At 39.0% G+C, this 16,734-nt stretch overlaps 1 protein-coding gene across 2 annotated transcripts in view; it reads right to left on the reverse strand.

The window, feature by feature from the left end:
- The window catches only part of LOC127429585 (ras-GEF domain-containing family member 1B-A), a 35,748-nt gene that overhangs the window by 1,893 nt on the left and 17,121 nt on the right, over positions 1 to 16,734 (reverse strand). For both annotated transcript variants that reach the window (XM_051678711.1, XM_051678717.1), the window contains exons 7-13: positions 16,293 to 16,388; positions 15,947 to 16,049; positions 11,520 to 11,599; positions 8,274 to 8,369; positions 2,856 to 2,951; positions 2,459 to 2,582; positions 1,853 to 1,925 (exon numbers count right to left, since the gene is read on the reverse strand). In XM_051678711.1, coding sequence (XP_051534671.1) covers positions 1,853 to 1,925; positions 2,459 to 2,582; positions 2,856 to 2,951; positions 8,274 to 8,369; positions 11,520 to 11,599; positions 15,947 to 16,049; positions 16,293 to 16,388 — 668 coding nt within the window. The remainder of the gene's footprint in view (positions 1 to 1,852; positions 1,926 to 2,458; positions 2,583 to 2,855; positions 2,952 to 8,273; positions 8,370 to 11,519; positions 11,600 to 15,946; positions 16,050 to 16,292; positions 16,389 to 16,734) is intronic.

The raw sequence follows: 16,734 nt of genomic DNA on the forward strand, positions 1-16,734 counted from the left end.
AAACAGCCCACTGATATGATAGCCTCCACAATCCCTTGCTTCCTCCCCCTCTCTCACACGCTCTCCCTCCCTCTTCAGTAAACGTGACTAAGCAAGAGCCAAGAAGTCTCACCCTTTCCAAACACGTGTATACATTAGGGCTTGGTATTGATACAGATTTCCCGATTAAATTAGATTCCGATTCACAAGCTCTCGATTTGTTTCGATTCAGATTTGTTTTGATATCGATTCATATGGGTACCTTTTAGTTATAATGTCCCTTTTGCTTACATATGAAATAAATTCTCTACCAGCTAATGCTGTTAATTATACAGGGGACCTTCTTACTAGGTACATTATGAAAATGTTAATTTGACTAATTATACTTAATTAGTTTGTCATCATTTATCACATTTTAGCTTTTTAAAAATGAACAAAATGTATTTAATCAATATAAATAAAATTATATTGCATTTATTATATTTTGTTACGTTTATTGTTTAATTGCATAATTTTTACCATTTACAGGTATTTGCATTTATTTGTTGAACATATGTGGTGGTGGCGTAGTGGACTAAAGCACTGAACTGGTAAGTAGAAGGTTGTTGGTTCAATCCCCACAGCCACCACCATTGTGTCCTTGAGCAAGGCACTTAACTCCAGGTTGCTCCAGGGGGATTGTCCCTGTAATAAGTGCACTGTAAGTCGCTTTGGATAAAAGCGTCTGCCAAATGCATAAATGTAAAAGTAAACATATGCTAAAAACCGGTACTGTCTCTTTAAGGAAACCCGACATTTCTGTACAGAACATCTGTAAATGAGCGCATGTTAATGAGATAGGACTCCAATGGCTTTACCTCATCTGTGCTATGCCTGATTAGAATTAAATGTTTATTTTTTGTTGCTTTTCATTAACAACTGACTGTAAAGAACAAAAAGGGTATTAAGAGAGACATTATTCATTGACAAATTGGTTGCATGGATCTCGTCTTTTTTATACGGAAACACTTTTACTCTCAACATGCAGTAAAAGGATCTCGTTGCTGAATACTCCACCACCATACTACACAATTACTGGTGAGTGAAATCTAAACATTTACCAACCAGTTGCCAAATATATACATTTTTAGTCACAGCGTGAAATTTGGTTGCAAATGCGAGTGATTTCTTCTCATTGTAGTGGAGGGTTGCGCGTTGTGTAAAAGACTGATTTAAGAATCGATATTGATATTGTTCAAATGAAGATTGCGATGCATAGGGAAATATTTTTACCCACCACTAAAAGACTACATAACACAACTGTCTCTGGAACTGTTACGTCATGTGTTACTGACTGCTTGTTTGTATGACAATGTGTAGATAATGGTACACAGGATTTGTTGTAATAAGTGGAATTTTATAAAAGAATAAATGCATGAATTAAATATGCACAATTCTTGTTTAGATTTTATATATATATATATATATATATATTAGTTAGGATCAATTATTGTATTGTATTTATGCCTCTAAAAAGTCTGCAAACACATCTTTTACAAGAATTGTTTTAAATTTATTTCTGATTTGTTCTTTCTGCCCTGTAGAAACTTGAATTTATCTCATCATTTGGCAACAGTCTGCAGAGGGCAGTAAATGCCCTTATTTGCAAATATTTCTTGCTCAAAAGTACTAAAAGAATTGTTACTGGAACCGGAATCATTCATTGGAATCGGAATCGCTAAATTCCTTAAGATTCCCATCCCTAATCAGCAGTCAACATTGTTCTTCAGACAGGTGATGAATAGTCTCAGTTTCTGAATGTATTGCCCTTTGCTAAGGTAGCTGTCGATTAACAGTCAGTCTGAAAGGCCCTGAGGAATGATATCATCCATACCTGAGAGATTTCCATCTGTCTTTCTCCATGTTGTTCTCCGGTCCTTCACTCTCGTATGACGCCAGATATAAAGCTGTTGAGAGATGATCGAGATGAGAAGAGTAAGCATCCGAAAAACAAAAACCATCGGTTTTCTTTCATGAGGAATGCTTTGAAGTCATGTACTCTTGTCTCTAACGTGGCTATTTGGCTTGCCAGCATTTTACACGAGTTAATGACAAATGCAATTGTCTGTGTGTCTGGCATTTTGTATGCTTATTGCGCAACTGTCATAAGAACCGGTTTATGACGTGAGTGAAACAAAGCTTGGCAGAAAATGAGTAAGAAGAAAAGCTCTAGTTCAGACAGGAAATCTTAAGATGTGAATATGAGAAAGCAGTCTGCCTTAAAGTCAAGTCATAGATCAATCAATCAAGGGGAAAGGAGGTACTAAAACATTATGGACTGCCCATGGACTGTCTGGGTATTTTGTGAGGTTTGGAACATCATATGGGTGAATAAATGCTAACAATTTTCATTTTTGGGTGAACAACCCCATTAATAACCTAGATGACAATCATAAACAATGTGAAAAGCTGCACAGACTGCATCACACAACATTCATACCATCTTCACTGAAGATTGGTGCAGTGAGGAGGTACTGCAGAATCTTGCGGTCTCTCTCGAAAGGACACTCCACCTTCTTCCATGTCATGAAGTCCGTCACTTGCTTTGCCAGGTCCCAGAATTTCTGCATCAAAGTCAAGATCGTTCTGTTAGAAATCATTTCTTATGCTTTCATGTGCAAAGCTACAGTCATATTGAACTCCCTGAATTGGTGGCCTTGAAACTTCTTCATTTTAAGAGATGCTTACGCAAATGAACTAAAACTGGATCTTTCTGTTGCTATGTAACAGTTCTCAACCATCCATTGTTATTCAGCATATGTGACAGCATTTGTTTCCATGCATCATCACAACTTGTCTGCATGCCAAGCAAAAAAGGAAAAGAAAAAATAAATTACCTCAAAATTGACATGTCCATTGGGTAGCCTGTTGGCACATCCTTCATTGAGGAAGTAAATGTCTTTAATCAAGAGACTGAAGAAAGGAATGACAATCTGAAAGACAAAAAAAGGGGAACAAACCATAATAAAACCTGTAGCAAAAGCTCTGTAATATAGAATGCTCTTGCATTTAGGCAGTCAAAGTTGAGGCCATCTAAGGGTTACCATCACAGTAAGACTGCATTAGGAATGATTGTTTCACAACAGCTTTTAAAAGCCTACAGGGTAAAGACCAACTGGATGGACACACTGAGTGAAGTGCAATAACAATGATTCATGAAAGGAAGGAAGCATTGGCGTTTATGTAAGGCAGAAAACTCAAAAATCACATACAACATGTTGGACTCGAGATGGCGCCGAGTATGGCTGCTGCGTTGCGAGCTCCGAAACAACGTAGTTTTTTGTTTGTTTTGTTAACAATTCTTATGTTTTTTGTCTTGGATGTTGTCTGCCTTATTGTCTACAACAGACAAACACTTTTGGACACTGGTTTTGCAATTACACACCGTGAACCGGACTTCAAATTCCTCAATGCCAACCCGCTGTTTTCAAACACACCAGCGGAGCCCTTTGTCTGGGCTGCCCGGCCACGAAAACACAGAAGGAAAAGGGGAAACAGAGCCGGCATTCTCATCAGAGTAAGACGTCGCGCAAATCGACCCCCACTACCCAGTATTCTACTGGCAAATGTTCAGTCTCTTTCCAACAAGAGACGAGGGACTGCTGCATTATCTGCCTTACAGAAACTTGGCTGTCTGCAGAGATTCCAGACTCAGCCATCAAACCCGCGGGGTTCTCCGTGCACCGAGCGAACAGAGTGAAAGACCTCTCAGGTAAAAGCAGAGGTGGTGGTGTATGTTTTATGATCAACAAATCCTGGTGTGATCAGAGGAACGTACATTCTATCATGTCTTTCTGCTCTCCTGATCTGGAATTTCTCATGCTTTGTGTCGACCATTCTGGCTACCGAGGGAATTCACAGCGGTCTTTACCACAGCTGTGTACATCCCCCCACAACCCAACACAGACTGGGCACTCAAGGAACTGTACGGGATTATAAGCAAGCAGGAAAACGCGCACCCTGAGGCCGCGTTCACTGTGACCAAGGGACTTTAACAAAGCCAATTTTAAATCAATTGCACCAAAATACCACCAACACATCAGTTTTAACACACGAGGGGACCGGGTTTTCGACCATTGCTACTCTCCCTTCCGGGATGGCTACAAATCCCTCCCCCGCCCACCACTTGGCAAATTGCTACTCTCCCTTCCGGGATGGCTACAAATCCCTCCCCTGCCCACCACTTGGCAAATTGGACCACTCTTCCATTCTGCTTCTGCCCGCATACAGGCAGAAACTGAAACAGGAAGCACCCACCCTCAGAACGATCCAGTGTTGGTTGGACCAATCAGATTCTACGCTACAAGACTGTTTGACTGGGAGATGTTCCGGTCCGCCTCTGATGACGACATCGAGGTGTACGCTGATAGCGTAAAGTGTTTCATCAGAAAGTGCGTAGAGGATGTTGTTCCGTCCAAAACAATACAGATCTACCCGAACCAGAAACCATGGATTAACAGCAATGGTCGCGCGGCACTTAATGCACGGACCTCCGCTTTTAATTCCGGGAACGCGGAGGAGCATAAACAAGCCAGTTATGCCAGTACAGCAACAAGATTGAAGGACAGTTCAACACCACCAACTCTAGAAGCATGTGGCAGGGAATTAATATCATCACAGACTTTAAAGGGAATAAAAACTCCGCCATGAACACCGCTGCCTCTCTCCCGGATGAGCTAAATATTTTTTATGCACGGTTCGAGGGAAATAACACAGCTCTCGCAGAGAGAGCTCTCGCGGCCGAACCTAGAGGTTAGTTCATGCTCCGTCTCTGTAGCGGATGTAACCCGATCCTTCCGACAGGTGAATATCCGTAAAGCCGCGGGTCCAGACGGCATTCCGGGCCGCGTCAGAGCATGCGCTAACCAACTGGCTGGTGTTTTTATGGACATTTTCAACCTTTCCCTCTCTTTGTCTGTAGTCCCCACATGCTTTAAAATGTCCACCATTGTGCCTGTACCAAACCAATCCAAAAATCACTTGCTTAAATGACTGGCACCCTGTTGCTCTGACCCCCATCATCAGCAAATTCTTTGAGAGACTAATCAGAGATTATATCTGCTCTGTGCTGCCGCAATCACTGGACCCATTGCAGTTTGGTAACCGCAACAACCGCTCCACTGATGATGCCATTGCATCTAAAATACACACTGCTTTCTCCCACCTGGAAAAAAGGAACATGTGAAAAAGCTGTTTGTAGACTACAGCTCAGCATTCAACACCATTGTGCCCTCCGGGCTCTGGGCTTAAACAGCTCGCTGTGCAGCTGGATCCTGGACTTCCTGTCAAGCAGACGCCAGGTGGTTAGAATGGGCAGTAACATCTCCTCATCACTGACCCTCAACACTGGAGCCCCGCAGGGCTGTGTTCTTAGCCCACTCCTGTATTCCCTGTACACACATGACTGTGTGGCAACACATTGCTCCAATGCCATCATTAAGTTTGCTGATGATACGACGGTGGTAGGTCTGATCACTGACAATGATGAAACAGCCTACAAAGAGGAGGTGCACACTCTGACACACTGGTGTCAGGAGCACAACCTCTCCCTCAACGTCAGTAAGACAAAAGAGCTTCAATGGAGCACCAGTGCAGAGAGTCAGCAGCTTCAAGTTCCTGAGTGTCCACATCACTGAGGAACTCATATGGTCCGTCCACACTGAGGCCGTTGGGAAGGCTCATCAGTGCCTCTTCTTCCTGAGACGGCTGAGGAATTTTGGAATGAACCGCCACATCCTCACACGGTTCTATACCAGCACTGTAGAGAGCATGCTGACTGGCTGCATCACTGCCTGGTATGGCAATAGCACTGCCCACAACCGCAAAGCCCTGCAAAGGGTGGTGCGAACTGCCAGACACATCATCGGAGGTGAGCTACCCTCCCTCCAGGACATATACACCAGGCAGTGTGTGAAAAAAGCTCGGAGGATCAGAGACTCCAGCCACCTGAGCCATGGGCTGCTCTCACTACCATCAGGCAGGCGTAATCGCAGCATCAGGACCCGCACCAGCCGACTTCATGACAGCTTCTTCCCCCAAGCAATCAGACTTTTGAACTCTTGATCTCTCACGATCAATATACATCAGCACTGCACTTTATTAATCTTATTATCTCACACTGGACTGTCATAAATTATATTCTCTTAACAACACACTGGCAACTGACTATCAACTGACAGCCTTAATGTCAATACAGTACAATACAACCTACCGTACATTTGATATATACTATATATACTATTTTATTATTGTATAATGTGTATTCTATATTGTGTGTATTGTATAATGTACATTGTATGTTATTATTTGTATATTGTGTTGTGTGTAATTATGTGTATATTAGATTTTAAATTGAGTTGTGTAAATTTGATGTTTATTGTAAATTGGTATATGTCTCATCACTGTCACGACTGCTATGTTGCTCGGAACTGCACCCAAGAATTTCACACACTATTGCACTTGTGTTTATGGTTGTGTGACAATAGAAGTGATTTGATTTGACATATAGAAGCAAGTTCTGCTACAACACGAAATGCCTACAAACAAAGGTGGCTCTAAATATAGATGTCACCTCAGTATTCACAACACACACACACACAAAAACAAAGGCAAAACTACAACCTGTTTCTCATTAAAGCTGTGATACACAAATGCACAACAGACATGGAAAATAGTGATGTACCAAAATGGAAAATCAGAAAGTGCCTTTTCAATTTTTCTAATTTAAAATTTCCATTTAAGAAGCCCATAAATTAATAAATATATTATTGGATTGTTTATAGAAATAAAAACCAAAATTACATATTAAATATGATAACATTATTTCATCAACTAATTTGACCACCACTCTCAAAATGAGCCTAAAAATGAGTGGAACCACTAGGAAACTAATAAGTCAAAAGTGAGAATGGTCAAGTTGATGAGTTAAAGACATTAAGCCAGCAATGCATTTTGGATTTGATTTATTTACGGTGGAAATTCCTGTCCCAGAACATACATTTATTTTTGGCCCTAATATCTGTTAAAGGAGCTGTAAACGATTTTAGCGTTCTGAAGCTTTCACGTGACTGTGCCGTTGAATTAGCCACGCCACCTCAAATTCTGAGACAAAAACAAAGCAAAACAGCAGCATTGTTTGTTCCTGTGTCTGTCAAATTCAACAGTGGCACAATAGAGCCCTCAACTGACAAATATTATGAATCATAGCCTCAATGATCCCCTTTAAATAAGAACAAGCAAAATGATTGACAGGTGAAAAGCATCTATGTCCGCAGACACATTTTTGTTTGCTGTTTACAAAGTCTACAGCTGTCACAGAGACCAGTAAGATATCTCAGGACACTTATTTCATTAATATCTTTAAGGGAGGAGGAACATTTTTGCATACTTTTCCATGAAAACAAACAAAGCTAGGCTAAATGAGAAAACAGCTGATTTGGGAAAAACAAGTGACAGGGCCATTTGAGTAAAAAAAAAAAACAAACCAAACTCGTCCCCCCCACGGAAAGCTGAGTATTCCATAGTTGCTTGGGAACATTCTGTCTCACCAATAAAATGTGGTAATGCGCACAACAAAGTGCGAAACGAAACTTAAGAACAACAAACACCACATCCAAAATAACAAGAACACTTCTAACAGTTGTACATTTTAACCATGACATCAACCATGTCGAGTTTTCCATTAGCAGTGTGACTAGCCAGAGACGGTTCTTGTTCGGTCAGTTTGCTCACAGAAAACACAAAGCATCTTAAGAACATTTTGTTAGCTGGCCAACTGCCACAATAGAACAGAGCATATTTTGCAAAGGAAACAGAATGTCCCGTTTTACATCTTGCCCTCTGTGTATAACCCATATATGGCACAACTGTCCTCTAATCTTGTTATTACATAACTTTGAGCCAAAAAGACCAGACGCTACCTCAGTATAGTGTAAATACGAGGCGATAACAGTGTTCACAAGAGGCAAAGTTTTAGATGGTCTTCAGTTTCTAGACTGCCTTTACAGTTCACATTATTTTCCAGCTACTTTAAAAGCACCAATCATTGCCATCTTCTCACTTTACGTCACAAATCAGATTTTATCACATCAATAACTGCCCTCATTATGTTTTTTGCCAGTCCAGATCAAAACACTTCAAAATCTGTTTTGGTATGCATGCAAAGCCAAACAGTGTTACGAAACCAATGTTTCTACGATTTGCGTGAGAAAACTCATAAGCCAAGAGAATTTAGAGCAGAACTGAAGTGAATTTACCTTCTCTCTGCTACTATGAGCAGTTATAGATCTTTGCGTGGCTCCACGCAGTGCAGTTCTGTAGTTGTAGAAATTGCTAGAAGGATCCATCTGGTGCTGAAGAGAAGAAAAAAAAAGCAGGTTCATACAACAACCTCAGGACTTGACCCGAAACATGTTGACATTATGATCACAAAATCTATTCAACATGGTTATGTTTCAGTTACAACTACTGATTTAACCAAAGGCAACATGAGTCACTCTAGTTACTATTCAGCATTAGACATTCTTTCAGAGGAACCAAGAAAGATTATCCATTTCATCTAATTTAAAACGTCATTAAACTTTCTGCCTGCAGGTGATAAGTTCACAATGGTTCTCAGTCACCTTAAAGCAGCTTTGAAGCTGAGTGAGACAACACATTCTAGTTTTAAAAGTATCCCAGAAGAGCAGGGCTGTGTATCAGTAAACAGATTTCCAGATTTTACTGGATTCTGTTTCATAAGCTCTTGAATCATTTTGGATAGGATTTTGATTCATTTGGGTATATTTCAGTTATAATGTCCATTTTGCTTACATATAAAATAAATTATCTTTCTCTGCTAATGCTGTAAATTATATAGGGAAACTTCTAACTTGGTGCATTATGAAAATATTCAATAAACAAATTAACAGGTCCCAAACTATGCAGTTCAATTGGTATTTATTTAGCAGATATAATACATTAACATTTGATATCAGGATCGTTCAAATTAAGATCGCGATTAAACGTAAAATTAATATTTTTACCCAGCCCTACAAAAGAGAATGAAAACTAAAGTTATCTCAGGTAAGCAAGTTAACCCCTATTAGAGACTAGATGTGGATATCTGCAGCTTTGACATTCAAAGTTTTGATTCTTCAGAAGGCGAGAGGCTCTCTAAGCCTTTTATCCTTCAATCCTTCCATTGTCTGTGTAAGAGAGAGAGAAAGAAAAAGAGTTGTGTGTCGTGTTCTAAGTGGATATGGAGCCCACAGGCTTAACCTCCCTGAAGACTAAGCATACAGTTCCTATTTACACATCAAAATGCTGTAACCCCAGGACTAGACTGAACCATGTGCAGGTTTGTCTGTACGATTGCTACGATACCAAAATATTGGCTTCGGTACAATACCAGCCCTGGTACCTCGGTATCAATATTAAATCGATGCTATAATCAACAAATAAAAAAAAAACCCAGATTTTTTTATGAAATTACACAGAAAATGCCTTGATTAAAAGAATTGCATAAAGTCTCACAGATAAATATTTTACGTTTTATGTTTGAATTTTTATGGATTTCATGTTAAATGTTTTGATTAAATGTTACAATCAAATGGTGTTTAATCAAATTAATACAGACAGCTTTAATCAAATAAAAATATAATAATTACTTCACTATGATAAACTGTAATTTAATTTTGTTTTTTAAATGCAAGTTGATTTTTGGTAAAATAAAATGCTGCAGAACAAAGCTTCACAGTATTAATGAAAATCACAACATGCTGATAATACACTTGCATTTGTGGTATTGTTTACAGATGATAATAATAATAATACAACCATATAATATTATTATGAGTATTATTGCTACTTTTTGAATATGACATTTTTATACAGTAGTTATATTTTTCTGTCTTCATTTTCACGCTTCCAGTTGAATAGAGCTTTCATGTTAGCAGGACTTTTATTTTGACAGACCTTTGAGATCTTCCAGTTTTTGACAGGTTATTTATATCAAGCTTCCCATTAATGCTGGGATACTCCCGTCACGACTCTCGAGCTGAAATCTCTGAGCTACACTGGAGTTCATTTAAGTGTTAATTTATGTTAACACTGCATGAAAATTAAGAACCAGCAGTGAGTGTTGCGTTTGCGTAAGTGTGTGCACACGCGTGCGTGCGTGGGTGGGACTTGTGAGTGAAGCAGATGACAAAGCAGAGCGGCACCTCTTGTTCATTGTGACAGTATATTTAATTAAATTACATCCTTCTGCTGTTTAATGATCACACTTGGCCATATCCAGAAGTTTTTTATTTTATTCTCAAATTGTCATTGATTTCATCTCAAATTTGTCACAATCTAATATAACTTTGCTAATGACAGCATACTGTAATATGGTACCGAAATTAGCAACAAGATGATATCGTACCGTTTAAATTTTTTTGGTATCGTGATACTTCGTTAGTACCCTAACGCAACCCTGTTTGTGTGTATTGCACAGACAAGTCATTCAGTTCAAGGCCTTTTTCAGTCTAAAGATAAAGCAAGACCTAAATAAAACCACCTCTAGACAGTGAACACAGGGAGTAGACTCAAAATAAAAGCTTTAAAATGTCTCAACCCCTTTGAAATGTTATGCTAAAAAGCTTTACAAATATTTTTACACCCACTCAAAGGGAGAATAGCCATGTTTTAGAAAAAGTAATGACACAAAAGCAACAATTCTCGCCCACTGGAGACTAAAATTGGCAAGAACTGGTCTCCATATTGTCTGGGGTTTGGCCATCATGTGTGCATGAGTCAGGGTGGGTCACTTAACACAGCAACAGTCCAAAACACTGGAGAGATGCCACACTACATGTTAAGTGTCAAGTCAGCACAGTATTAACAACAATTAATTCCCATCCATGTCATCACAATAGCCCCTGCAGTCACTACAGTGAGTCATACCCACCCAATGTTCTGCAGAGATAAGTAAAGCTAAACAGGACAACTAGGGATGTGCAAAACCACATTTTATTAAACAGCTAGTCAGTCGGTTGTCTGAATGACTAGTTGACTAGATGGTCTTAAAAGACCCCTGTATATTTAAGCTGATTTACTAGTCAAAAATATCAGCAATCGGAAACGCCCCATTTGAGTATGGTGAACACACCATACTCCTATGGGGCTTTTCTAATTGCCGTTTACATAGGACATATTTTTGTTCAAAAACAGCCTAACGGATTACAACGGAATGGAGCACAGAGGTCTTGAGTCATATTTTTTAAAAGATTGGTTTGTTTTTTTACTTGACATGGCATCTTAACACTCATGGCGCAAGACATGACATTCTGAAAAAGCAAGCTAAAACCAATGCTAGAACCATCTGAAAAGTTGCATCTCAAAATTCATCCCCTTAAAACAGGAACACAATGCAAAATTTTAAAGCTAAGACAACATTTTTTAAAAGTCAGTTGGTGGATGACCCTAACCCATCCCTAAGGACAACATTGATGTCATGGATAAGATGATGAAATACAAACCTCTAGTATATCAAATTTGGCGGTTTTGACTTTGCCCCAGGTCTTCTTTAGCCGCGACACAGGACTCATGTTCATTCCGGCTGTTAGACACACACAGAAACAGACTTAGGTCAGCACACTGTGACACCCAGCTTCCTGCCAGAGGTGCATATTCTCAATAACCAATAGAGAAGTAGGCCCATGAGCCTACAGGGACAATAGCATTAGCAGGGGCATAATTTCCCTTCGACAATAAGGTCAGCTTATAGTACCAAGGGTGCAGGTCTTGTGTACTCAGCACTAATGATCAGATGAGGTCATGGTGTTGACTAAAAATCATTAGGGGTGAGATAAACCAATCAGATTCTTCTGTACTGATGACAGTGAGAATAATTTTTCACTGGGTCTTGCTTGAATGTTGCTAATCTACTGTCTTCCACCAATTAATTTTCATGACTTATCCAGTCTTTTATGATAATTGGACAGAGTTTGCACTTGTAGAAAGCAATTTCTCACCTTCAACATAACTAGTAAAATGTATATTCGCTATAGATTGTTCCATGATTTTATAGATTTTATAATTATCCATGTTTTTTTCACATCTGGAAATCACGAAATCAAACCTTAAGTATGTAATGTAATTAAGCAAGTAATGTATGTAAATAAATGATTTCAAACAACTTTCGGAATACACCCCCAACCGTTCAGTAACATTGTTGGGTCTAAGCGGGTCACTCAAAACAAATACAGGAATTTTATAGTGCCACACAGACATAGTATACAGTTTGAGAAAATTAACCTATGCATGGCTTACGTTTAGTTGTCTCTGCATATTAAGCTGGGAGAGAAGAAATTATTTTAACACTGAAAAAGTTACACTTCAGCTTTAAAAAGGTACACTATTGACATCTGTGGTTGAAACATTAAATTGCAAGTTACTTGCGGAGGACCATTATTTGACATTTAGTCACGAGACGTACAAGAACCAATAAGATTTTGTATTATTGGTGTGCCACCATATTGGCCCCATTTCCACCTGGTATTACGATGCGTCTCGGGTGATCTGATCACATGTGGTCTAGCGAGACACAGCGCTGTTTACACCTGGTCACTTGATTCTCCTGTGCCCATTTGTGTTCGGATTTGGAGGGGAGGGTGTCTGTTTCATGACATCATACATCAATCACTAGATCAGAGTGTTACTACATGATAATAAAGCGCAACAAAGCCAGAAAAGACAAAGCACGGAAAAAAATTTCACTTGCAACGCACCAAATGCGGTTGAAATTTAATGTAAGCACAAACGCAACATGTCAAGCAGAATTATCTGTTATTTTAGTCTATTACCTGTATTAAAGGAGCTTCAGGAGATCGTGTTTCTCATCTGTGTTGATTAAAGAATATCCACGAAGCTCGTGATTGTGTATGTATCCACTTTTTAAAATGTTCCGATCAAACGGTTATTTCCTTTTAAACCGCTCAAACGGCAAAATTTTTAACTCCTATTTTAGCACAGCAGTTGATTGAATAGTTGAGGGGTGGCGCTTCACTGCTACCGGGACGCATACAGTACAGATTAGCGTTTACACCTCAAATGTGATATGGACACATGCGGTTTTTACCACATTCATATGTGGTTTCTGTGATCCGATCACAAAATGTTTTAGACCCCGTTTAGACCTGTATTTAGGGCTGACCAGATGTGATCGGATCACTCGAAATGCATCTTAATACCAGGTGGAAAAGGGGTCATTGGTTTCAGTGCTTTTTATGAGTTGACATCAATGATTTAATTTGACAGTGAATGATTCCAGTCTGTTCATTATACAAAGTAATGATGTGCTTTCAGAAGACTTGCAATAGGACGCGCAAGTCTCATGGACTACTTTTATTATACTTTTGGTTGTTTTGAAACATTAAAGTGAGTCACTATCAACAGCTATTGTCTTTAAAATTTACCCTTTTGTGTTTTGCAACATGGGAATTAATTGATGGACAAGGCAAGCTAAGAACTCATTTGGAACATTATAAAGAATGAGGCCGAATAGCAAAGGGCATTCTCTAGTGAGGCAGGGCTGACACATGATGTTTGTAGTTGATTTAATTTGCCGTTTTTACTCCTGATTTGATTTCATTCACTTTACTTGATTTATATAATTTCTGTGCTTTTCTTTACCAAATACAACAGCTTTAAGCCTGGACAATAGCAGCAACGCTATCTAGAAAATACCTATCTGATTCTTTAAGCCTTTACAATAAGCATTAACAATTTGTCTGTACTAACAGGTGTCAGGCCCAGAGATGAACCACCACGCATGATAACATGATACTAGTGATAATGATATTCCAGTGCTAGCCATGTGTGGACACTTTATTCATGTCACACAATGCACACTGCTTCCAAACAAAAATAGGCAGGCTGTGATCAACTTTCCCATGACTTGTTTGTTCTCTTCCAGTGACTTTAATATCTGCCCTGTATCTCCAGGGAGAGAGGCTTGTGTAAGAGCCCCAGCCTGTGAGCTTGTCTCCAGGGAATGACCAGGAAAAGGCCAGCTGGTTCCACTCTTTCCCTCCCACTATCCCTCACTCAATCTATTGGATTGGTCAGCGCTGACCATCTGCCTGAGGGATGCTGCTCCCTCGTTCAAGCTTACACTCACACAGGCTGAACAGCTGCCTGCTCTCCCTGTTCCTCTAGCCATAATGCCTAAGGCACAGGACTGGGTGGGCTTACGATAGCAGAAGACTCAGTCCACTAAAGGAGTGAATGATTAATACAGCTCATCACTGAGTGAATCTCGCGAAAACATGTCCGGATCATATTTTACTCAATACGTTTTTTTTTTGTTTTGTTTTTAATGTCCATAAATAAAATAGAGCCTAGAACTATTAGCTCTTTAGCGAAATGCAGCCGAATGTTTTACTTGTGTTTTTTGTAATTCTAATGAGTCTTAATGGTGATTCTCATTATTTTAATACATTTTTTACTGTATTACTTTACAAAATTAGTGTAATACAATGATATTTTTAATTTAACTCAGCATTAATTAAAAGGAATATTCTGGGGTTCAATACAAGTTAAGAAGGGTTACAGAGGGTTACAGTGAGGCACTTACAATGGAAGTGAATGGGGCAATTTTTTTTTGAGGGTTTAAAGGGAGCTTATAATTTTATAAAAGCAGTAACATTAATACTTCTGTTAATACTCATGTTATTTGAGCTGTAAAGTTGTTTAAATCATCATGTTTAGTCATTTTAGGGTTTGTTTACATTACATCGTCATGGGAACGAAGTTGTAAAATTGGCTATAACTTTACACAAGAAAGGTTAGAAAGCGATTTTATGACAATACAATCATGTTAACACCACACATATTGTTGAGGTTTTGTGGCTATACTTTTGAAACAGTGAGTATTTTAATGTTTACGAATTGGCTCCATTCACTTCTATTGTAAAAGCCTCAAAATAAATTTCTGTGGTAATTTAAATGCTGTCAATTGAGCTTAACTTGTATTGAACCTGGGATATTCCTTTAAATGCAGAACAACAAATACTACCACAATGTATACACCGATCAGCCACAACTTTAAAACCACCTGCCTAATACTGTGTAGGTCCCCCTTGTGCCTCCAAAACAGCGCCAACCTGCATCTCAGAAAAGCATTCGGAGATGATATTCTTCTCACCACAATTGTACAGAGCGGTTATCTGAGTTACCATAGACTTTGTCAGTTCCAACCAGTCTGGCCAATCTCTGTTGATCTCATCAACAAGGCATTTCCATCCACAGAACTGCCACTCACTGGATGTTTTTTGTTTTTGGCACAATTCGGAGTAAATTCAAGAGACTGTTGTGTGTGAAAATCCCAGGAGATCAGCAGTTACAGAAATACTCAAACCAGCCCGTCTGGCACAAACAATCATCCATGTGATTATCTAATCAGCCAATCATGTGGCAGCAGTGCAGTGCATAAAATCATTCAGATACGGGTCAGGAGGTTAATGTTCACATCAACCATCAGAATGGGGAAAAAATTTGATCTTAGTGATTTTTACCATGGCATTTTTTTAGTATGCAATGTGGGGAATATATTTAAGATAAAAATACATGATTATCACTTGATCTGTAATGGACAGATCAAATAATGGAGGTACAGTGCTATCTAGTCAACTAAAGACAAAGATTCATCAATGTAAATCTTGAGGCACAGCTAAACAAAAAACTCTGCATGACAAACATACAGAACACAAAAATGCTCACAGAGTGTAAGAGGTTTTACATTGCTGTGTGTGTTAAGCATACAAGAGCAGGGATTAGAAAAGCAAACCAAATCCTGCCAAAACAGCCAACTGTATTATCCAAACAGATTTGCAGAGAACAAAAGGTTTTTTCTGTGACTAAAGAAACTGGAGCACAGTGTTTCAAGCGACGTAAAAGCACTCACTAATGATGGCCATGAGTGAGTTGAAATTGCCAATGTTGAAGCATTCTCGTGCCACGTCGATAAAAAACTCAATTACTCTGGCTCGATGTTTCTTCTTCACAGGCTGTATGAAAAAGCAAAGACATATATTAACACCAAACAGCTAACATATTTATAACTTCTGATTTCAATGCATACTGAAGTCCAAGTACATTCTTAGAACCTCTTTATGATATAAATCTAAAGCAATACATGCATTTTATAACTACTATGGAAAAATCACACCAGAATCTCTAATTGTACATCAACTTATTTACATGCAGTTGAAGTTGTTGGATGAGTCAAAGTAATCAAAACAGATAATTACCATGCAGATTTCTGTCGCCACCAGGTAGCTGAGCCTGTTGAACCACTCCACGTAGGCCTCGAGGTTACTTGCTTTCTTGTGATCACTAAAACATCTCTGTAAGAAACAAAATTCCATAGATCAACCAACATCATTCTGATTACATGTAGCATTAATGCTTTGGATTGGTCAAGAGCCTAGATGATGATCCGCCTATCAAATTTCCAGTTTGCTATTTAAATGGCTTAATTAAAATCTGAGCAGTAAAAAAAGTTTGGCATGAATTGACTATCGGACTAGAAAATTGTTCTTTAAAATTATCTCATAGAACTTCACAAACTGTGATCTGTGATTCCTTCATTCTGTGCAGTGCATTCCCAACCCAAGAACAAAGGAATCCAAGATGACTGATGATCTCCAACAATGCACATTCAATCAAAGAGCTTCTTTGCCCTGGAGACCC

This window comes from Myxocyprinus asiaticus, chromosome 3 (genome assembly GCF_019703515.2).
Source record: "Myxocyprinus asiaticus isolate MX2 ecotype Aquarium Trade chromosome 3, UBuf_Myxa_2, whole genome shotgun sequence".
Lineage (NCBI taxonomy): Eukaryota > Metazoa > Chordata > Actinopteri > Cypriniformes > Catostomidae > Myxocyprinus > Myxocyprinus asiaticus.